General features: G+C 38.3%; 1 protein-coding gene across 2 annotated transcripts in view; it reads right to left on the bottom strand.

The window, feature by feature from the left end:
* The window catches only part of TRPM3 (transient receptor potential cation channel subfamily M member 3), a 596,910-nt gene that overhangs the window by 129,686 nt on the left and 442,348 nt on the right, over window positions 1-24,876 (bottom strand). For both annotated transcript variants that reach the window (XM_069574093.1, XM_069574094.1), the window contains one exon: window positions 1,664-1,736. In XM_069574093.1, coding sequence (XP_069430194.1) covers window positions 1,664-1,736 — 73 coding nt within the window. The remainder of the gene's footprint in view (window positions 1-1,663; window positions 1,737-24,876) is intronic.

Raw genomic sequence — 24,876 nt, 5'->3', positions numbered from 1 at the left:
AATTATAAAAATTAAATGGTAAACCATGCTACTTGTCCAGGCATAAGTTTTAAAATACATGGGAAGAAAAATTTAACAAACTAAAAGAGTTTGAAACTGATATAAATATATTCTTGGCCTCTAAGGAAGTCAGCAAAAGCATTACACTTGATATCCTTTACAAATCAACTGGGTTAAAATCAGAGAGCATTTCAAAGCCTGCACAAAATAGAGTTGACACACCATAATATTTTAATGGCATAAATTCCCATTAGCATCTACTGCTGCATAAGTAATGTTCATTATAGTGATTAGAAATGTTAATTTCTGAGAGCAATCATAATTTCCTTTAATCTTCTATGACCGTGTTTTTAAAACTGCAGGTTATGACCCATTAGTGTGTCATAAATCAATTTGGTGGGATATAATTAGCATTAAAAAGAACAGAATAGGTTAGAATTGAAAATATCCAAATTCATTGCATATAGTAAATGTAAATACTATTTTATTTACTTTATTTCAGCTTTCTAACTACATATGTGTAACTACTTGGTTATAATATAAAATGCATTTAATATGGTCTGTCACATACAGAACAGTTGGAAAATAAATAAATTCTAAGACTAATTTGAAGGTGAAGTACACTTGCCTCACAAACTGGTGAAAGACCAAGAAAATATTTTGAATAGAAGATATTAAGATGACTAATATTTTAACTGATAATTGGGCCACATCTCCATTTACCATGAGTTTTGGTTCAAGGAGATAAATGCGGTGTTTAACTTTTTTCTATCAAGGGACAAGGCATGCCTTTTACTTCATAATTTTTTATGATTCAATAGACATGATTGAATTGTAGTACATCTAAATTTTACTGAGTGGCTTCCCTGGTGGTTCAGTGGTAAACATCCACTTGCCAATGCAGAAGACACAGGTTCAATCCCTGGGAAGATATCACAACGCCATGGAGCAACTAAGCCTGTGTCCTAGTGCTTGGAAACCCCAACTACTGAGCCCTCAGGTTGCAACTACTGAAGACCAAGTGCCCTAGAATCCATGCTCCACAACAAAAGAAACCTCCACAATTAGAAACTCGCATGCCACCATTAGAGAGTAGCCCCTGCTTGCTACGACTACAGAAAAGCCTGTGCAGCAACGAAGACCAGCACAGCCCAAAATTAAATAAATGAAAGTTTTTAAAAATTTATAAAATTTCTGAAATCAAGTCACACTATAATAGGCCTATTATAGGGAAATGTAATAGCATTAAGAATGTATGGAGATGTATGGAGAGAGTAACATGGAAACTTACATTACCATATGTAAAATAGATAGCCAAAGGGAATTTGCTGTAAGTCTCGGGAATTCAAACAGGGGCTCTGTGTTAACCTAGATGGGTGGGATGGGGAGAGAGATGGGAGGGAGGTTCAAAAGGAAGGGGGATATATGTATACCTACGGCTGATTCATGTTGAGGTTTGACAGAAAGCAACAAAATTCTGTAAAGCAATTACTCTTCAATTAAAAAACAAAAAAAGAATGTCTTAAAAGAGAAGTCCTTATGGTATCAATAATTGGATGTGTCATGGTATTATTTGGGATTATATCCACTATTAGGAGACATAAGATTGCTGTCTAATCCATTTAAATTACTTTTGTACTCCCTGTATATAGAAACTCTTTACCTTTGAGCAAAGCCGTCAGGATGGCTAAATCAATGTCCTGGTGTCCTTCTGATCCCATCCGAAATACTGTAATCTGCAATTTGAGACAAGGTGACCATTAGCAATACATTTTTTTTTTCCTCAAGAGAAATTAAATCAATGAGACGGTATTTGAACACAGATTGTCTTAATATCTATAAGGTAGATTTTTAACCACAGAGAAAGCATATATGGCAAGAATTCAATTAGAGGCCTCTGCAATCCATTAAGAGGGAGATGCCTCAATATCCTCCGAACAGAAACCGATTTAGATAATTCACTGATTATGGTTACAATCTCTGAAACCAGACACAAAGGGAAATGTCCCCTTTTATAATTTCAGCTTTAGAAATAAAAACTTACCAGATTTTCAAAAATGTGTAAGCCATAATTTAAACTGGGTTGAGAAATTAAGTGTTTTAAAAGTTAGTATGCCCTTCAGTAAAGGTACCATGTGCATTTGTGCATGTGTTTGTCTGTATGCGTTTGTGTGTTTATGCTTGCGTACAATATAGCCATCACTACATTCTCTCCTAGCAATAGCTACTCAAGGGTTTCAATACTGTGATGCCTCTAGATCCTTCAGTCCTCTCAGCAACCTTAAACCTTTTTGAGAATGACTTAGCAGTATGCAGGTGGTAAGAATGAAAAAGCAGGCAATAAAATTACATTTTTCTTTTTAATTTTGGTAAGAAAAGTATTCTTTGGGGATGAATGAGGAGGCAGAGAGTACAGAGGTAGCAGTGAAGGATTAAAACATGCTTAATGATAACAAAGATTTTTTTTCAAGTCAGAGGGAAGCTACTTAAGGAAGCCAAAAGATTATTTGAATACCTACATTGATTGAATTACTACTGTATTCAATTGCTTTAGACGTCAAGTTTCTTTATCTGTAAAATGGGGAACTCATAGGGCTTACTTATTTCTAACTACATAGGAAGTAAACTTCATAGGATTGGCTAACACGTAATTCTGGGGAAGATGGTTAAGGACAGGGAAGCCTTGTGTGCTTCAGTCAATGGGTCGCAAAGAGTCAGACATGACTTAGAAATTCAACAATATATAATTCTAAATTTTTTACCACAATGAAGAGCACAGGTACCTAGACTCACACACTGTTAAACTATCAGTTGTTTAGAAATCCTCTAGCCCACTGCCTGGGGACAGAGTCATTTGTTTATGGTCAGCATCAACTTAGAAGGACAGCTATGCCAGGAAGTCAGTAGCTGTCTCATTTCTATCTTGTGCCTTAAATACTGGGAAGAACTAAGGAAAGGAACAAGATCTTTGAGCACCTGACTCGAATGGGTTAATAGCTGCTTAACGATTCATATCTGTTCAGAGCCTGGGGTGAGTGTAAGGCAGAGATTACAAGTTGAAAAGCCTCATAGGCTTTTGAATTGAGAAATGTAAAAGATATAGAGGGAGCCCGGCAAAATCCACCTAAGTGATGTGTTTGGCCTCCAGGCCACAGCTTGGAGCTGACCTCTGACAGGGTGGAGGCAGTACCTCCGGCTCCAGCAGGTTTGTACTAAAATCTGCTTCTGCATAAGCACAAGTTTGGCCAAAGTGCCATCAAGACATTCTCCCAAACAGCTCTTAATAACTCCAGAAAATCCACTTGGGAGATGAGGGGCAGTTCTCTGGTTTGAACTCAGGAGTGCCTGAATTGGGAAGAAAACTTGAAGTGTGCTTCAAGTTTCTCACTGCAGAGAGAACCAAGATGCAGAAGTGGAATTTTGGCTAGACCTTTAACTTTTAAGCCAGGGCTGGCTAATGTCTGAAAGGTATTATTGTGTCCTGAGCTGGTAGCAAATTGCAGACTATCAGAATAACATCTCTTATTGTTTTAGAAGAATTCAGAAATTAGGCATCAAATCGAACTCCTTAAACATCTCACCTACTTGTTCTGCAGATGCCTAAATTCCACCGACTAATTAGAGATCCCACTTCAGATGCAAATTCTTCTGAGGCAGCAAATAGCTAAATTAAATTTATTCTGAAATAACAGATTACCAGGCTTTCTTTGAAACAGCTTTGAGGAGGGGAAAGGAAGGTTTACAGTATGGAGTAAACCTAAAGGATTTCGGGGTGGGGGTGGTGGAGACACAGACATTTGTGCTATTGTTTATCAAGGAACCTGAGGTGGCATTGTGCTCTGGGGCATCACAGATTTTCTGGAAAGCTGGTGTGGAGGGAATAGCTGTCCACCTGTCCATGCCCCCATCCTGGTATGCTTAGACTGAAGAATCTAAGGACCCCAGAAAGAGTCTGAGCAGAGGGAGACTGAAGGATCCAGAGATGAAATTTATTTCATAATTTTCCCTTGAGTTGACCTGATATATTATACCTCCACTCCTCTAAATCTTTAAATTTAAAATTGAAGTTAAAGTATTTAAACTATCACTCAACTTATACGTCTTTCGCAGAAAAAAAGACGAGTCAAACAAGAAAGCCAGAGTCATCTTCACCCACCACCCTTGGTGGTAGCAAAGATGCAGAAAATCAGATATTCTTAAGTATTCCTGGTGGAGATGTGAATTGAAATAGTAGTTTTGGCATATTATAGGTTGATATAAAGTTTCTTGGTTTTAATGTATTATTCAGTTCAGTTCAGTAACTCAGTCATGACTGACTCTTTGCAACCCCATGGAATGCAGCACGCCAGGCCTCCCTGTCCATCACCAACTCCTGGAGTTCACCCAAACTCGTGTCCATTCAGTCGATGATGCCATCCAACCATTCTGTCCTCTGTCATCCCCTTCTCCTCCTGCCCTCAATCTTTCCCAGCATCAGGGTCTTTTCCAATGAGTCAGTTCTTTGCATCAGGTGGCCAAAGTATTGGAGCTTCAGCATCAGTCCTTCCAATGAATACCCAGAACTCATCTCCTTTAGGATGGACTGGTTGGATCTCCTTGCAGTCCAAGGGACTCTCAAGAGTCTTCTCCAACACCGCAGTTCAAAAGCATCAATTCTTTGGTGCTCAGCTTTCTTTATAGTCCAACTCTCACATCCATACATGTCTACTGGAAAAACCATAGCCTTGACTAGATGCACATTTGTTGGCAAAGTAATGTTTCTGCTTTTTAATATGCTATCTAGGTTGGTCATAATTTTCCTTCCAAGGAGTAAGTGTCTTTTAATTTCATGGCTGCAATCACCATCTGCAATGATTTTGGAGCCCCTCAGAATAACATCAGCCACTGTTTCCCCATCTGTGTCCCATGAAGTGATGGGACCGGATGTCATGATCTTAGTCTTCTGAATGTTGAGCTTTAGGCCAACTTTTTGTCTCTCCTCTTTCACTTTCATCAAGAGGCTCTTTAGTTCTTCCCTTTCTGCCATAAAGGTGGAGTTATCTGCATATCTGAGATTATTAATTATTTCTCCCAGTAATCTTGATTTCAGCTTGTGCTTCATCCAACCCAGGATTTCTCATGGTATACTCTGCATATAAGTTAAATAAGCAGGGTGACAATATACGGCCTTAACATACTCCTTTTCCTATTTGGAGCCAGTCTGTTGTTCCATGTCCAGTTCTAACTGTTGCTTCCTGATGTGCATACAGGTTTCTCAAGAGGCAGGTCAGGGGGTCTGGTATTCCCATCTCTTTCAGAATTTTCCACAGTTTATCGTGATCCACACAGTCAAAGGCTTTGGCATAGCCAATAAAGCAGAAATAGATGTTTTTCTGAACTCCCTTGCTTTTTCGATTGTCCAGCGAATATTGGCAATTTGATCTCTGGTTCCTCTGCCTTTTCTAAAACCAGTTTGAACATCTGGAATTTCACAGTTCACGTATTTCTGAAATAGTAGCATATAATATTTTGCTAATTGTTGTTAAATAAGTAATAAAAACAATTAATTAATGTATTATTATTTAACAACAATTAGCAAAATATTATTTGCTATTATTTTATTTAGAATCTTTGTAATTATGTTAGTAAGTGAGGTTGGTATATGTCACCATTCCTCTTGGTTTTTGTATAAGGGTTACGGTATATTTTCGGTATGAATTGGGAAGCTTTTTAAATTTACCTATGCCCCAGAACAATAAGTGTAATGAGGGAATTCTACAGGCAGATTTAGAAGAATGTTTATAAGCTATCTAGCACTGAAGCATTTTTAGGGATAGATCACTGATCTTCTTTGTAAATTTTCAACAGCTATTAATCAGTTTAGATTTTCTGCCTCTCCTAGGCTCAGTTTTATATATTTTCTGATGTAGTCAAAGATTTCATCTAGATTTTCAAGTTTGTTGGTATACAATTATACACGTAATTCTCTTATTTAAAAATCTCCTTTATATTTATAAATCTATGGACGTTTTTTCATTCCTCTTTCATTTGATCAAAATCACTGTCATTTTAAAGAATCAGATTTTCATTTTATTGATCAATAGTATTACTTAAAATTTGAAGTTACTATTCTCTGCTCATTATTTCTTCTGCTTTTGCTTCCTTAGCTGTTCTTTTCCTAGAAGTTGACTTCCTGGTCAATTTGTTTTCATTGTTCCTAACAAATCCATTTATATGTTCATGTATCTCACATGTTTTTATATGCCTTATGCAATTTTCATTACTTTAAACTATATGCAATTTATTTTCTCTTAAAATTGTTTTAATACTAGAGAGTATATGTACATATATATTTATAACATTTTCTAAATGTATTATTTTGTTCGAAAAAAGTGTTTACTCCCTACTTGCTGGGTACAAGTTCAATATTATATATAGATTACATACTACTTTTTATTCAAATATCTACATATTTACTTGTTTCTTCTTTCTGATTACTCATGTTAAAATCTCCTATTAGGTCACAGTTATTCCTTGAAAGTAAGCATTATTTCCTTTGTATGTTTTGAAACTTTTTATAAATATATACATATTGATAAAAAAATTTGTGACAATCTGTTCTTGGTAGATTGAACTTTTAATCAGCATATAATGTCTCCTTTTCCTATTTAATGCTGTTTCTTTGTATTGTATTTTGTTTTACACTAATATTGTAGTTGTCACACATACACTTATAGGAGATCAGGATGTGTCTGGTATATTATTCCATCTGATTGTCACTTTTCTGTGGTCATTTTGTTTTAGGTGTGTATCTTGTAAACAGCAAGGCTAGGTATCTTTTCTAAAACTCAAATAGAACCTCTCTCTCAAAGGCAGAAATGAATTCAGCTACATTTAATTACTATTTTTTGTGTGTTTTCTTTCGTCATATTTTTGTTTTCCATTGTCGAGATTTTTTTATCATTTCCCTTCTGCACCTTCCTTTTCCTTTGACAGTATCATATATTTGCATATATAATACATACACATGGCAAAACCAATTCTAACATATAGAAAAATATTTGGTGAAAATTAACTGTATCATTTCTATTGTCAGTTTTCCAGCACCCCTTTAGAAAGGTAGCCAGCATTATTAGTTGCAGAGATGCTCTATACACATATATAGAGAAGTACACGTGTCTCCCTTTCACATAAGTGGTGGCAAGTTGTACATGCTGCTTTATACTTCACTTTTTTTTCCACTTGGCAATCTATTCTGGAGACCATTCCATTCAGCCACAAAGAGATGTGTACCATTATCTGTTCAGTGTTTAATGTTTCATTATATGCATGTACTTCTATTAATGAATATATGGGTTGTTCCCAATCTTTTGTCAACATTAGCACCACTACAGGGGATACCCTTGTATGCACATGGCTGAATGTATCTATAGGATGAAATTTGTAGGTATGGAACTTCTTGGCCTAGTTAATCTGAGAGGAGCTCTTACATTATTCTGATTCTAATCCCAGGACTCTCCTGCTATCTTTATTTTGATCCTTTATGATAAGTGAAATATCTTAATTATTTAGAAAACTATAGTTTCTATACCTGCTCTTAATAATCCAGAAATTACTTAAAATTTCTTATCTCCTAATATGTTACCCTTTTCCACCTTTGTCCATGCTGAGCTCTGATAGGGATGCATTTAAGGAATATATTTTTTGTCATTTTGGTTTTCTTGTCATTTCGAAGGGTAGAAGAGATAGTCATGTGTGTTCATTCTATCAAATCTTGTTAATGCAAATTTTAATAGGAAAAAATTTTAAATTAGGTAGAAGTCATTAATGTAATTATTTTAAAGGCAATTTAGTAAATGAAGCCTGATTTTCTTGTAAGACTGGTATTTTCCACATGCAGCCTAAAATTGAGTTGACATGGTTGGTTATCTTGTCAAAACACTATGAAATATAGAGAAATTAATGCGTTCTTCAAGATTTCAAAACAACAAACATCAAACATTTTTGTTAAAGAAAAACACAACTTTCCCCCGAGTTCAGTTTGACATTTTATGTCTTTAGCTCGCTTGTGGACAGACTGCCTTAGCTTGGGTGGAATTCTGATTCCCACATGAATGCAAGTTCAGTTGTTCAAGATGAGATGATTTTGCTGTTCTCTGCCCTTCATCCTATCTGCCAACCAGCTTCTCTGCTTCAGTTCTTGCTTCATTTTGCACCCCTTTCAAGTCAAGAATTTGTCACTCTCACCCTCTGCATACAAGTGATTCACTGAACACACCTTTGCTGAGCTTCTCTGTGCTAGGCACTGTTTAGGATCTGGGAACAAAGCAGTGAATTTAACTGACAAACAAGTCCTGCCTTCACAGAGTGTAGTCTAGTGAGGAGAGACAGAGGGAAAGTAACTTAACATATGACATGTCAGATTGTGGAAAATGACATACCGCAGTGCTTCTCACCGTTGTCTTTCTCCATCCCCACTATCACAGCATTGTTCAAAGTACCTTAACTACTCCAGTTGTTTCAGTAATGGTCTTTCCATTCTATTCCCCATGCAGCTATTTAAGCAATCTTCCTGATTATATAACCCTTCTTATAAAAATTTTAATGGCTTCAATTATTTATGGTACAAAACTAAAAATTCTTAGCAGGGCATTCAAGGAATGCTGGTATTCCATTCCTGGCAATCTCTTTTGTCTTGTCTCTTGCTGACTACATCTTCACCACCATGCCCTTGCATCCTCTCCCACCACCACAGCCATGACCCAACCCCACACACCTGATGCCCACCTTGTGCTGAAAAACTTAATCCTTTCAGGGGTTTGGATGTTGTTTCTAGCCTCTTAGTCTTTGTTCATTCAGTTCTTTCTTTTTGGAAAGCCCTTCTTCTGCTTAGTGAGCAAACTACAAGAATTTCATTGACATATACTACTGAAGAAGCCTTTCTATAGCATTAGGATTGGAACCCTCACTTCTCTTTGTGTATTTATGATACTCTGTAAGGCTGTCTAGCATACTACTTTAACCCTTCATTGCCCTTATTTGCACATATGTCTCTTTGTTTTAAAGAGAGATTCATGTGCAGACAAGATTGCTAGTCCCTGCTCAGTAAATATTCGTTAAGCAGATAAATCATCACCAAACAGTTGTGTTCAGGAAACTGGTTTGGAGAAACCAAAAAGTAAAAAGTATCACATTCCACACACAAATGGTAACAGCTAAAGTGAACAGGACTGTTAGGCTACAGATCGAGTGTATTTTAAGCATTAAGAGTAAATTTTAACGCAAGAGTCTCCTGGACACTATATTACTGCTAAGCACTTAGTCAAACATTATGTGATAGAAACTAGGCAGACTGAGTTTTAGAAATTATTGAAGCTTTAGTGTTAATATTTAAAATATATAATCAATATGTAATAAATAAAAGAGGAGAGTAAAACACTTGGCTTAAAACTCAACATTCAAAACACTAAGATCATGACATCTGGTCCCATCACTTCATGGCAAATAGATGGGGGAAAAAATGGAAATAGTGACAGACTTTATTTTCTTGGGCTCCAAAATCACTGCAGATGGTGACTGTAGCCATGAAATTAAAAGATGCTTGCTCCTTGGAAGAAAACCTATGACAAACCTAGACAGTGTAATAAAACCAAGACATCACTTTACTGACAAATGTCTGTATAGTGAAAGCTATAGTTCTTCCAGTAGTCATGTATGCATATGAGAGTTGGACCATAAATAAGGCTGAGTGCTGAAGAATTGATGTTTTCGAATTTTAGTGCTGGAGAAGACTCTTGAGAGTCCCTTGGATTGCAGGGAGATCAAATCAGTCAATCCTAAAGGAAATCAACCCTGAATATTCACTGGAGGAACTGATGCTGAAGCTGAAGCCCCAATACTTTGGCCATCTGATGCGAAGAGCCGACTCATTGGAAAAGACCCTGATGCTTGGAAAGATTGAATGCAAAAGGAGAAGAGGGCAGGAGAGGATGAGATAGTTAGATAGCACTGCTGACTAAACAGACATGAATTTGAGCAATCTCTGGGAAACAGTGAAGGACAGGGAAGCCTGGTGTGCTGCAGTCCAGGGGGTTGCAGAGTCAGACATGACTTAGTGACTGAACAACAGCAAAAGTATTAATATGACTTTTATGAGATATAGGTGGCACCAATTAACCCAAAAGTATTAACCCATATGTTTCACCACAGTGTTTGAGACTTTGGTGCCTTTTGGATTAAATCATAGTTTAGACAAAGACTTGAAGCAAGAATATATTACAGAAAAATGAAAAAAGACCCAGAAATATAGAAATGATTTGGGATAAGTAATTTTATGTTTGAAGAATGTCTAGTTCATTTTCTGAGCAGCAAACAAGTACAGTTACCACCTAAATAACAAAATAAGAGATTTTGTGGCTGAATTAATCATGGACTTCCCACTTATACAAGCCTGCAGGTATAGTTGAATAAGATAAAGGCACAGAAAAAAAAATACTGAGAAAATTAAACTGACTCCCTTTAATCATAAATTAGCTTAATTTGTGATTTATATTTATGTCACAGTGAGCAATAAATCTGTGAAAGTAGACATGGAGATTGAGGCTGGCTTTTGAAAATGAAAATAACCATGATATCAAACTGAAAGACATCCATAAGCTGCAAAAACACTTTGGCTCAATCTATCAAAAATAGAAAGGAACATTTTCACAATCATTTCATGCTGTGTTAGATATGGAAGAGATGATATCTGAGTTTAACAAATGCTTTGTAACATGTCTGAGAATTTTAGAGAAATACCATAGCTACACAACAGATAATCAGCAAAGTTCATATGATTTTTTTTAGGAATTTAGAAAAGTTAAACAATAATAATGTTAACCAATAGATTTAAAGACATCAAACATGCTACATCTGGAAATTCCTTAAAGGACACATCTCTAAAATATTTCTTATTTACTCATTAAATTACTTAATAAAGTCTGGAGATATGTTTCCTGAGGATAGAAGCAGGAAAAGAAGGAAAGAATCAGACTTGTAAGTAATTCAATCATCACAATGCAATGACTTTTAAAAATCATCAGCGTAGCAGAATATTTCCCTGATGAATCATTAATGTTCCAGATAATTCAAAATAATTGAGGGATTAATAGAAAGTGCAAAAATCCACGTTCATCAAGATATAGAATAATACAAACCCCTTGATAAGGATCCTAACAGGAATCCTGGTTGGTAATTAAAGGTCTTTGAGCAGATAGTGGCTTCAGTTTTCACTTTGGCACAATCAAAGGCCACTTAGTATAGGGAAGAGGACAATGCAGCTGGATGACTGGCAAACTATGCACCTAAAGGTTACTCCTATTTGATTTCCAGCATTTCAAAAGTGAACGCCCTTTGCTGACAAAACTCTTAAAGCTAACGTTTTGCCAAAGGTATGGGCTTCTAGTAATGAACATGCTGATTTACATGGAGGAAAGAATAAAAATCAAAGGAAATTCAAACATGCCTAGGTCAAGAGGGAGGGGACATATGTATATTTATGGCTAATTCATTCTGTCATTAGGATAGATTCCCAGAAGTTTGGGGATCTTGTCACTAGAAACGAATCTCATAACTAGAAATGAGTATTTTATTTAAAAAATGCATACATTACATAAGCAGTTAGTTGTAGTTAAAAGGAAGCTTGTGTTGTCCTTAAATCAGATGTGTTGTAATGGCCTCCAATTCCATTAGTAAAAGTGCTGCAGAGAGGGTAGCAACTCTCATAAAGCCGGTTGCACCAAAATCGTAATGGGAAGAGACACATGTATATGGTGAAAGGGCAGACTTCACACACGGAGGCAGAGCAGCTACAAGCAAGGTCAGAAGTCCCATCTCTATTGGCACCACTACTACCACTGAAAGTTTTTGTCATGTCTGACTCTTTGCAATCCCATGGACTATAGCCAGCCAGGCTCCTCTGTCCATAGAATTCTCCAGGCAGGAATACTGTAGTGGGTTGTCATTCCCTTCTCCAGGGGATCTTCCCAACTCATGGATGAAACCCAGGTTTCTGCATTGCAGGCAGATATTTTCCTATCTGAGCCACCAGGGAAGCCTCAGTGACTCAGTTGGTAAAGAATCCTCCTGCAGTGCAGGAGACCCAGGTTCAGTCCCTGGGTGGGGAAAATCCCCTGGAGAAGGCAATGGCAATCCACTCCAGTATTCTTGCCTGGAGAATCTCATGGACAGAGGAGCCTGGTGGGCTATAGACCATGGGGTTGCAAAGAGTCCGACACGACTTAGCGGCAAAACCACCACGAGCCACCGTAAAGAATTTAAGCTCTTATTTTTTGAAAAAAGGGTCTTGAAATATAGATTGACCTCATCACTTTCTCCCAGTTTAGCTTCTGTTATTTTTATTTTTTAAATTATTTATTCTAATTGGAGGCTAATTACTTTACAATATTGTAGTGGTTTTGCCATATACTGACATGAATCAGCCATGGGTGTACATGTGTTCCCCATTCTGAACCCTCCTCCCACTTTTCTCCCCATCCCATCCCTCAGGGTCATCCCAGTGCACAAGCCCTGAGAACTCTGTCTCATGCATCAAACCTGGACTGGTGATCTGTTTCACATATTGTAATAAACATATATCAATGCTATTCTCTCAAATCATCCCACCCTCACCTTCTCCCACAGAGTCCAAAAGACTGTTCTTTACATCTGTGTCTCTTTTGCTGTCTCACATACAGGGTTATTGTTACCATCTTTCTAAATTCCATATATATGCATTAATATACTGTATTGGTGTTTTTCTTTCTGACTTACTTGCTCTATATATAATAGGCTCCAGTTTCATCCACCTCATTAGGACTGATTCAAATGCATTCTTTTTAATGGCTGAGTAATAATATTCCATTGTATATATGTACCACAGCTTTCTTATCCATTCATCTGCTGATGGACATCTAGGTTGCTTCCATGTCCTGGCTATTGTAAACAGTGCTGTGATGAACATTGGGGTACACCTGTCTCTTTCAATTCTGGTTTCCTCAGTGTGTATGCCCAGCAGTGGGACTGATGGGTCATATGGCAGTTCTATTCCCAATTTTTGAAGGAATCTCCACACTGTTCTCCATAGTGGCTGTACTAGTTTGCATTCCCATCAACAGTGTAAGAGGGTTCCCTTTTCTCCGCACCCTCTCCAGCATTTATTGTTTGTAGACTTTTTGATCGCAGCCATTCTGACCTGTGTGAGATGGTACCTCATTGTGGTTTTGATTTGCATTTCTCTAATAATGAGTGATGTTGAGCATCTTTTCATGTGTTTGTTATCCATCTGTATGTCTTCTTTGGAGAAATGTCTGTTTAGTTCATTGGCCCATTTTTTGATTGGGTCGTTTATTTTTCTGGAGTTGAGCTGCAGGAGCTGCTTGTATATTTTTGACATTAATTCTTTTGTCAGTTTCTTCATTTGCTATTATTTTCTCCCATTCTGAAGGCTTTCTTTTCACCTTGCTTATAGTTTCCTTCATTGTGCAAAAGCTTTTAAGTTTAACTAGGTCCCATTTGTTTATATTTGCTTTTATTTCCATTACTCTGGGAGGTGGGTCATAGAGAATCTGGCTGTGATTTATGTCATAGAGTGTTTTGCCTATGTTTCCCATATTTATAATTTATTCTTTTGATGCTGTACAGGTCCCAAGGCAGTGCTGTCTCAAATAAGTAGGTGGTGCAAGTGAAATCATTTGGTGAACATAAGCTTTGGATACTGTTGTTTTGTTTTATCTTTTCTTGGTTTGTTTTAGCATGTAAGTCATGTCACAATATGGTAATTGTTGAATACTGGTCATGAACCCAATCAAGTCTCCTCAGGTACATGTCTGGAATCTCCGTCATAGTCTAAAGAGCACATTGTGATTCTAAGCTGACACACAGGGAGGACACGAAAAAGTGACCAGCTGATTTTATGATGAGGGAAAAAACAGGAACAGGCTAAATGCTTCATCTAATTTTCTGGGGGAAATTTCAGTGGGGCTGTCTACAGGACTGGAAAGCAAAAAACTGAAAGTCACTCAGTAGTGTCCAACTCTTTGTGACACCATGGACTATAGCCCACCAGGCTCTTCTGTCCATGGAATTCTCCAGGCAAGAATATTGGAGTGGGTAGCCATTTCCTTCTCCAGGGGATCTTCCCAAGTCAGGGATCAAACCCAAGTCTCTTGCAACACAGACAAATTATTTACCATCTGAGCCAGCAGGGAAGAACAGGGCTGAAACTAGATGACAGCCTGTTACCTACTATCTCCTGCTTTTGGTTCTCTTACCGACAGTTGATGCTATCTCTTTCATAAAGATACCCCATGAAGAGATACCCCATGTCCAAGGTAAGAGAAACCCAAGTAAGACGGTAGGTGTTGCGAGAGGGCATCAGAGGGCAGACACACTGAAACCATAATCACAGAAAACTAGTCAATCTGATCACATGGACTACAGCCTTGTCTAACTCAATGAAACTAAGCCATGCCATGTGGGGCCACCCAGGACGGGCAGGTCACGGTGGAGAGGTCTGACAGAATTTGGTCCACTGGAGAAGGGAATGGCAAACCACTTCAGTATTCTGCCTTGAGAACCCCATGAACAGTATGAAAAGGCAAAATGATAGGATACTGAAAGAGGAACTCCCCAGGTCAGTAAGTGCCCAATATGCTACTGGAGATCAGTAGAGAAATAACTCCGGAAAGAATGAAGGGATGGAGCCAAAGCAAAAACATTACCCATTTGTGGATGTGACTGGTGATAGAAGCAAGGTCCAATGCTGTAAAGAGCAATATTGCATAGGAACCTAGAATGTTAGGTCCATGAATCAAGGCAAATTGGAAGTGGTCAAATAGGAGATGGCAAGAGTGAATGTCGACATTCTAGGAATCAGCAAACTAAAATGGACTGGAATGGGTGAATTTAACTCAGATGACCATTGTATCTACTACTGTGGGCAGGAACCCCTTAGAAGAAATGGAGTAGCCATCATGGTCAACACAAGAGTCCGAAATGCAGTACTTGGATGCAATCTCAAAAACGACAGAATGATCTCTGTTCATTTCCAAGGCAAACCATTCAATATCACAGTAATCCAAGCCTATTCCCCAACCAGTAACTCTGAAAAAGCTGAAGCTGAATGGTTTTATGAAGACCTACAAGACCTTTTAGAACTAACACCCTAAAAAGATGTCCTTTTCATTATAGGGGACTGAATGCAAAAGTAGAAAGTCAAGAAACACCTGGGGTAACAGGCAAATTTGGCCTTGGAATATGGAATGAAGCAGGGCAAAGGCTAATAGAGTTTTGCCAAGAGAATGCACTGGTCATAGCAAATACCCTCTTTCAACAACACAAGAGGAGACTCTACACATGGACATCACCAGATGGTCAACACCGAAATTTGATTATATCCTTGCAGTCAAAGATGGAGAAGCTCTATATAGTCAGCAAAAACAAGACCGGGAGCTGACTGTGGCTCAGATCATGAACTCTTTATTGCCAAATTCAGACTTAGATTGAAGAAAGTAGGGAAAACCACTAGACCATTCAGGTATGACCTAAATAAAAACCCTTATGATTATACAGTGGAAGTGAAAAATAGATTTAAGGGACTAGATCTGATAGACAGAGTGCCTGATGAACTATGGAATGAGGTTCGTGACATTGTACAGGAGACAGGGATCGAGACCATCCCCATGGAAAAGAAATGCAAAAAAGCAAAATGGCTGTCTGGGAGGCCTTACAAATAGCTGTGAAAAGAAGAGAGGCGAAAAGCAAAGGAGAAAAGGAAAGATATAAGCATCTGAATGCAGAGTGCCAAAGAATAGCAAGGAGAGATAAGAAAGCCTTCCTCAGTGATCAATGCAAAGAAATAGAGGAAAAGAACAGAATGGGAAAGACTAGAGATCTCTTCAAGAAAATTAGAGATACCAAGGGAACATTTCATGCAAAGATGGGCTTGATAAAGGACAGAAATGGTATGGACCTAACAGAAGCAGAAGATATTAAGAAGAGGTGGCAAGAATACACAGAAGAACTATATAAAAAAGATCTTCATGACCAAGATAATCACGATGGTGTGATCACTCACCTAGAGCCAGACATCCTGGAATGTGAAGTCAAGTGGGCCTTAGGAAGCATCACTATGAACAAAGCTAGTGGAGGTGATGGAATTCCAGTTGAGCTATTTCAAATCCTGAAAGAGGATGCTATGAAAGTGCTGTATTCAATATGCCAGCAAATTTGGAAAACAGCCATGGCCACAGGACTGGAAAAGGTCTGTTTTCATTCCAATCCCAAAGAAAGGCAATACCAAAGAATGCTCAAACTACCGCACAATTGCACTCATCTCATACACTAGTAAAGTTATGCTCAAAATTCTCCAAGACAGGCTTCAGCAATATGTGAACTGTGAACTTCCAGATGTTCAAGCTGGTTTTAGAAAAGGCAGAGGAACCAGAGTTCAAATTGCTAACATCCGCTGGATCATCGAAAAAGCAAGAGTTCCAGAAAAACATCTATTTCTGCTTTATTGACTATGCCAAAGCCTTTGACTGTGTGGATCACGATAAACTGTGGAAAATTCTGAAAGAGATGGGAATACCAGATCACCTGACCTGCCTCTTGAGAAACCTATATGCAGGTCAGGAAGCAACAGTTAGAACTGGACAGGAACAACAGACTGGTTCCAAATAGGAAAAGCAGTATGTCAAGGCTGTATATTGTCACCCTGCTTATTTAACTTATATGTAGAGTATATCATGAGAAATGCTGGGCTGGAAGAAGCACAAGCTGGAATCAAGATTGCCAGGAGAAATATCAATAACCTCAGATATGCAGATGACACCATGCTTATGGCAGAAAGTGAAGAGGAACTAAAAACCGTCTTGATGAAAGTGAAAGAGGAGAGGGAAAATGTTGGCTTGAAGCTCAACATTCAGAAAACGAAGATCATGGCATCTGGTCCCATCACTTCATGGCAAATAGATGGGGAAACAGTGGAAACAGTGTCAGACTTTATGTTTTTGGCTCCAAAATCACTGCAGATGGTGACTGCAGCCATGGACACTTACTCCTTGGAAGGAAAGCTATGACCAACCTAGATAGCATATTCAAAAGCAGAGACATTACTTTGCCAACAAAGGTCCGTCTAGTCAAGGCTATGGTTTTTCTAGTGGTCATGTATGTATGTGAGAGTTGGGCTGTGAAGAAAGCTGAGCGCTGAAGAAGACTCTTGAGAGTCCCTTGGACTGCAAGGAGATCCAACCAGTCCATCATAAAGATCAGTCCTGGGTGTTCATTGGAAGGACTGATGCTAAAGCTGAAACTCCAGTACATTGGCCACCTCATGTGAAGAGCTGACTCTGCTACCCATGAGAAAAGCAAATTAAGCCCTTCCATTTTCCTTTGCTGGACAGTTGTCACAGCCCTTTTAGAAGCATCATAACAACCACCCTGCAAAGGCCTGAAGGTGAGTGGTAGAGTCCAGACCAACATTCAGATGGGTTTCTGCTTCTATAAAATAAGGAGCTTGGAGACAGTGGCTACTGTAACAGCACCTCCATGATGGTCTCCTTCTCTCCTGCTTCCCAGTATTCATGCCTTTGGGTAACTCCTCCCCATGTGGGCTGGACTGAGTGACTCTTAAAGACTAGACCATGGCAGAAGTGATGGGATATAACTGTTGAGATGGGGTTCTAGAAAGACTGTGCCTTCTGTCTTAGGAACGCTTTGTCACCCTCTCTCCTTCTTGGCTATTTCCACTCTGGGGAAAGAAAGTGAGTCTTTTGGTGAAGAACTGATGTCTCTGGTCAAGAGCCAGAGAGGATGTGAGGCTTGGTAGTATCCAAGTGAGACAGATCGGAGGCAGATCTCCCCCAGATGAGCCTGACATGACTGCACCTGCTGTCCACATGACTGTGGGACCCTGTCATGTGGGTACCCTGAGCCAGAGGCACCAGCCAGAGGCATTCTTCCAGGCTGCTCTGGGATTCCCAACCCACAGAAACTGAGATAATCAACATCTGTGGTTTTCAGTCACTGGGTCTTGTGGTAATATGTTACACAGCTACATATATAACTAATATAATTGCCTTTTGTCTTTATAAACTGCTTTATCTTATTGTTTGTAAAACTAAGATTTGCTTATTATTAAAGTGGTGTTGGAGAGGACTCTTGAGAGTCCCTTGGACTGCAAGGAGATCCAACCAGTCCATCCTAAAGGAGATCATCCTGGGTGTTCATTGGAAGGACTGATGCTGAAGCTGAAACTCCAATACTTTGGCCACCTCATGCGAAGAGTTGACTCACTGGCAAAGACCCTGATTCTGGGAGGGATTGGGGGCCGGAGGAGAAGGGGACGACAGAGGATGAGATGGCCGGGTGGCATCAGCGACTCGATAGACATGAGTTTGGGTGAACTCTGGGAGTTGGTGATGGACAGGGAGGCCTGGCGTGCTGTAATTCATGGGGTCGCAAAGAGTCGGACACGACTGAGTGACTGAACTGAACTGAACTTTCATAAATTACATTGCTAGGTGATCTACCTTACTGGATACCAGTGTGACATCTGCCAGTGGTCCAGCAATATTTCTAGAAATTTCTTTTTAAGCTTCATGGTCTTCGCTGGTAGAATCAAGAATATTTGTCATCTATCATCTTGTCAACCAACCAGATGGGTGAAATTCAATTTTACTGAAAGCAATATTTTCCATCTCAGGAAGGACACTATTGTGTTCACATGTATTATCTTCTGTACTTTTATAAAATAAGTAGATATCACTCAGGAGAATATGCAGGACAACAGATGGTTCTTATAGATCAACACCGTATGGGCTTTTTATTAGGGTGTAATAAATTTTAGTGTGGGTTTTTTGGGGTTCAGTTCAGTTCATTCGCTCAGTTGTGTCCGACTCTTTGTGACCCCATGGGCTGCAGCACTTCAGGCCTCCCTGTCCATCAACAACTCTTGGAGTTTACCCAAACTCATGTCCATTGAGTCGGTGATGCCATCTAACCACCTCATCCTCTGTTGTCCCCTTCTCCTCCTGCCCTCATTCTTTCCTAGCATCAGGGTCTTTTCGAATGAGTCAGCCCTTCGCATCAGGTGGCCAAAGTATTGGAGTTTCAGCTTCAACATCAGTCCTTCCAATGAACACCCAGGACTGATCTCCTTTAGGATGGACTGGTTGGATCTCCTTGCAGTCCAAGGGACTCTCAAGAGTCTTCTCCAACACCACAGTTCAAAAGCATCAATTCTTCAGTGCTCAGCTTTCTTTATAGTCCAACTCGCACATCCATACATGACTACTAGAAAAACCATAGCCTTGACTAGATGGAAGTTTGTTGACAAGTTAATGTCTCTGCTTTTTAATATGCTGTCTAGGTTGGTCATAACTTTCCTTCCAAGGAGTAAGCGTCTTCTAATTTCATGGCTGCAGTCATCATCTGCAGTGATTTTGCAGCCCCCCAAAATAAAGTCAGCCACTGTTTCCACTGTTTCCCCACCTCTTTGCCATGAAGTGATGGGACCAGATGCCATGATCTTAGTTTTCTGAATGTTGAGGTTTAAGCCAACATTTTCACTCTCCTCTTTCATTTTCATCAAGAGGTCCTTTAGTTCTTCACTTTCTGCCATAAGGTAGTTTTATCTTATTTTCTTCACCATCACAGAATGAAACCGCATCTTTTTCTTTTTTTCCTTTTTTTTAAATTAAAGGATACTTACTTTACAGAATTTTGTTGTTTTCTGTCAAACCTCAACATGAATTAGCCATAGGTATACACATATCCCTCTCCCTCCTGAACCTCTCTTCCATCTCCCTTTCCATCCTATCCCTCTAGGTTGATATGGAGCCCCTGTCTGAGTTTCCTGAACCATACAGTGAATTCTTGTTTGCTATCTATTTTACATATGGTAATGTAATTTTCCATGTTACTCTTTCCATACATCTCACCCTCTCTTCCCCTCTCCCCATGTCCATAAGTCTATTCTCTATGTTTGTTTCTCCATTGCTGCCCTGTAAATAAATTCTTCGGTACCATTTTTCTAGATTCCATATATGTACTCTAGAATATGATATTTATCTTTGTCTTTCTGACTCACTTCACTCTGTATAATAGGTTCTAGGCTCAGCCACCTCATTAGAACTGACTCAAATATGTTCATTTTTATGGCTGAGTAATATTCCATTGTGTATATGTACCACAACTTCTTTATCCATTCACCTGCCAATGGACACATAGGTTACTTCCATGTTATAGCTATTGTAAATAGTGCTGCACTGAACAACGGGATACATGTGTCTTTTTCAGTTTTGGTTTCCTCATGGTATAGGCCTAGGAGTGGGATTGCTGGGTCATATGGGGCTGGAAGAAGCCCAAGCTGGAATTGAGATTGCTGGGAGAAATATCAATAAGTTCAGATATGCAGATGACACCACGCTTATGGCAGAAAGTGAAGAGGAGCTAAAGTGCCTCTTGATGAAAGTGAAAGAGGAGAGTGAAAAGGTTGGCTTAAAGCTCAACATTCAGAAAATGAAGATCATGGCATCTGGTCCCATCACTTCATGGGAAGTAGATGGGGAAACAGTGGAAGCAGTGTCAGACTTTATTTCTGGGGGCTCCCAAATCACTGCAGATGGTGATTGCAGCCATGAAATTAAAAGACGCTTACTCCTTGGAAGGAAAGTTATGATGAACCTAGATAGCATATTGAAAAGCAGAGACATTACTTTGCCAGCAAAAGTCCATCTAATCAAGGCTATGGTTTTTCCAGTGGTCATGTATGGATGTGAGAGTTAGACTGTGAAGAAAGCTGAGCACTGAAGAATTGATGCTTTTGAACTGTGGTGTTGGAGAAGACTCTTGAGAGTCCCTTGGACTGCAAGGAGATCCAACCAGTCCATCCTAAAGGAGATCAGTCCTGGGTGTTCATTGGAAGGACTGATGTTGAAGCTGAAACTCCAATACTTTGGCACCTCATGCGAAGAGTTGACTCATTGGAAAAGACTCTGATGGTGAGGGATTGGGGGCAGGAGGAGAAGGGGATGACAGAGGATGAGATGGCTGGATGGCATCACCGACTCGATGGACATGAGTTTGACTGAACTCCGGGAGTTGTTGATGGACAGGGAGGCCCAGTGTGCTGTAATTCATGGGGTCACAAAGCGTCAGACATGACTGAGCGACTGAATTGAACTGAACTGATGGTGATTTTATTCCTAGTTTTTTAAGGAATCTTCATACCATCTTCCATAGTGGCTGTATCAATTTACATTCCCACACAATAGTGCAAGAGCATTCCCTTTTCTCCACACTCTCTCCAGGATTAATTGTTTGTAGACTTTTTCATTATGGCCATACTGACCAGTGTGAGGTGATATCTCATTGTAGTTTTGATTTGCATTTTTCTAATAATGAGCAATGTTGAGCATCTTTTCATGTTTTTTAGCCATCTATATGTCTTCTTTGGAGAAATGTCTATTTAGGTCTCTTTCCCACTTTTTGATTGGGTTGTTTGTTTTTCTGGCATTGAGTTGTATGACCTGCTTGTACATTTTGGAAATTAATCCTTTGTAAGTTGTTTCATTGCTATTATTTTCTCTTATTTTGATGGTTGTCTTTTCACCTTGCATATAGTTTCCTTTGCTGTGCTTTAGGAAGCTTTAAAAGTTTAATCAGGTCCCATCTGTTTACTTTTGTTTTTATTTACATTACTCTAGGAGGTGGGTCATAGAGGATCCTGCTTTGATTTATGTCATTTAGTGTTCTTCCTATGTTTTCCTCTAAGAGTTTTATAGTTTCTGGTCTTACATTTAGGTCTTTAATCTATTTTGAGTCTATCTTTGTGTATAGTGTTAGGAAGTGTTCTAATTTCATTCGTTTACATGTAGCTGTCCGGTTTTCCCAGCGCCATTTATTGAAGAAGCCCCACTGTATATTGTATATTTGCCCCATTGTATATTCTTGCCTCCTTTGTCAAAAATAAGGTACTCATAGGTGCATGGGTTTATTTCTCAGCTTACTATCTTGTCTATATTTCTGTTTTTGTGCCAGTACCATACTATCTTGATGACTGTAGCTTTGTAGTATAATCTGAAATCAGGAAGCTTAATTCCTCCAGCTCCATTCTTCTTTCTCAAGACTGCTTTGGCTATTTGGGGTCTTTTGTGTTTCCGTATGAATTGTGAAACTTTTTGTTCTAGTTCTGTGAAAAATGCCATTGGTAATTTACTAGGGATTGCATTGAATCTGTAGATTTCATTTGGTAGTATAGTCATTTTCACAATATTGATTCTTCCTACCCAGGAACATGGAATATCTCTCCATCTGTTTATGTTGTCTATGATTTCTTTCATCAGTGTCTTATAATTTTCTGTGTACAGTTCTTTTGTCACTTTAGATAAGTTTATTCCTAGACATTTAATTCTTTTTGTGAATGGGATTGATTCCTTAATTTCTCTTTCTGATTTTCCATTGTTAGTATATAGAAATGCAAGTGATTTCTGTGTATTGATTTTGTATCCTGCAACTTTGCTAAATTCACTGGTTAGCTCTAATAATTTTCTGATACTATCTTTAGGGTATAATATATATAATATCATACCATCTGCAAACAGTGAGAGCTTTACTTCTTTTCCAATCTGGATTTCTTTCGTTTCTTTTTCTTATTTGATTGCTGTCGCTAGGACTTCCAGAACAATGTTGAATAACAGCAGTCAAAGTGGACACCCTTGTCTTGTTCCTGAACTTAGTTACAATGCTTTCAGTTTTTCACCACTGAGAATAATATTTGCTGAGGCTTATCATGTATGGCTTTTACCATGTTGAGGTAGCTTCCTTCTATACCTAATTTTTGAAGAGTTTTCATCATAAATGGGTGCTGAATTTTGTCAAAGGCTTTTTCTACATCTATTGAGATTATCATATGGTTTTAATCTTTCAATTTGTTAATATGGTGTATCACATTGGTTGATTTGCATATATTGAAGAATCCTTGCATTCCTGGAATAAACCCAACTTGATCATGGTGTATGGGCTTTTTGATGTGTTGCTGAATTCTGCTTGCTAAAATTTTGTTGAGAATTGTTGCATCTATGTTCATCAGTGATATTGGCCTGTAGTTTTCTTTTTTTCATGTTGTCTTTCTCTGGTTTTGGGTCAGGGAGATGGTGGCCTCATAGAACAAGTTTGGAAATGTTCCTTCCTCTGCAATTTTTTGAAAGAGTTTTAGAAGGATAGGCATTAGCTCTTCTTTAAGTGTTTGATAGAATTCTGTGAAGCCATCTGGTCCTGGGCTTTTGTTTTTTGGGAGATTTTTTATCACAACTTCAACTTCAGTACTTGTAATTGAGCTGTTCATAATATCTATTTCTTCCTGGTTCAGTATTGGAAGATTGAACTTTTCAGGAATCTGTCCATTTCTTCCAAGTTATCCATTTTATTGCCATATAGGTGTTCATAATAGTCTCATAATCCTTTGTATTTCTACATTGTCTGTTGTAACCTCTCCTTTTACATTTCTAATTTTGTTGATGTGATTCTTCTCTCTTTTTTTCTTGATGAATCTGGCTAAAGGTTTGTCAGTTTTGTTTATCTTCTCAAAGAACCAGCTTTTAGTTTTATTAATCTTTACTACTGTTTCTTTTATTTCTTTTCATTTGTTTCTGCTCGGATCTTTATGATTTCTTTCCTCCTACTAATTTTGGGTTTTTTTGTTCTTCTTTTTCCAGTTGTTTTAGGTGTAAAGTTAGGTTGTCTACTCAATGTTTTTCTCATTTCTTGAGGTAGGATTGTATTGCTATAAACTTTCCTCTTAGGATTGCTTTTGCTGCATCCCACAGGTTTTGAGTTGTCATGTTTTCATTGTCATTTATTTCTAGAAATTCTTTGATTTCCCTTTTGATTTCTTTAGTAACCTGTTGGTTATTTAGAAACATGTTGTTTATTCTCCATTTGTTTGTGTTTCTTACAGTTTTTTTCTTCTAATTGATATCTAGTCTCATAGCATTGTGGTCTGAGAAGATGCTTGATATGATTCCAATATTCTGAAATTTACTGAGGTTTGATTTGTAACCCAAGATGTGGTCTACCTTGGAGAATGTTCCACATGCACTTGAGGAGAAGGTGTATTCTTCTGCCTTTGGATGGAATGTCCTGAAGATATCAATGAGATCCATCTCATCTAATGTATCATTTAAGACTTGTGTTTCCTTATTAATCTGCTGTTTTGATGATCTGTCCATTGGGGTGAGTGGGGTGTTAAAGTCTCCTACTATTATTGTGTTACTATCAATTTCTCCTTTTATGTTTATTAGTGTTTTATGTTTTGAGATGCTCCTATATTGGGTGCATAGATTTTTACAATTGTTATGTCTTCCTCTTGGATTGATCCCCTATCATGTAGTGTCCTTTCTTATCTCCTGTGATCTTCTTCATTTTAAGGTCTATTTTGTCCAATGTGAGGATTGCTACTTCAGCTTTCACTTCCATTTGCATGGAATATATTTTCCCATCCTCTTACTTTCAGTCTATATGTGTCTTTAGGTCTGAAGTGGGTTTCTTGTAGACAGCATATATATGGGTTTTGTTTTTGTGTACATTCAGCCAGTCTGTGTCTTTTGGTTGGAGCGTTTAATTCAATTACATTGAAAGTAATTATTGACATGTATGTTCCTATTGCCATTTTCTTAATTGTTTGGGGTTGATTTTGTAGATCTGTTTTCTTCTCTTGAATTTCTTGACTATATAAGTCCCTTTAACATTTGTTGTAAAGCTGGTTTTTTGGTACTGAATTTTCTTAACTTTTGCTTGTCTGAAATGCTTTTTATTTCTCATACATCTTTTTCTGAGTTTGTCACAATTACCAAGACA

The sequence above is a fragment of the Ovis canadensis genome, chromosome 2 (assembly GCF_042477335.2).
Source record: "Ovis canadensis isolate MfBH-ARS-UI-01 breed Bighorn chromosome 2, ARS-UI_OviCan_v2, whole genome shotgun sequence".
NCBI classification, from domain to species: domain Eukaryota; kingdom Metazoa; phylum Chordata; class Mammalia; order Artiodactyla; family Bovidae; genus Ovis; species Ovis canadensis.
This window is presented reverse-complemented; position numbering and strand designations above follow the sequence as displayed.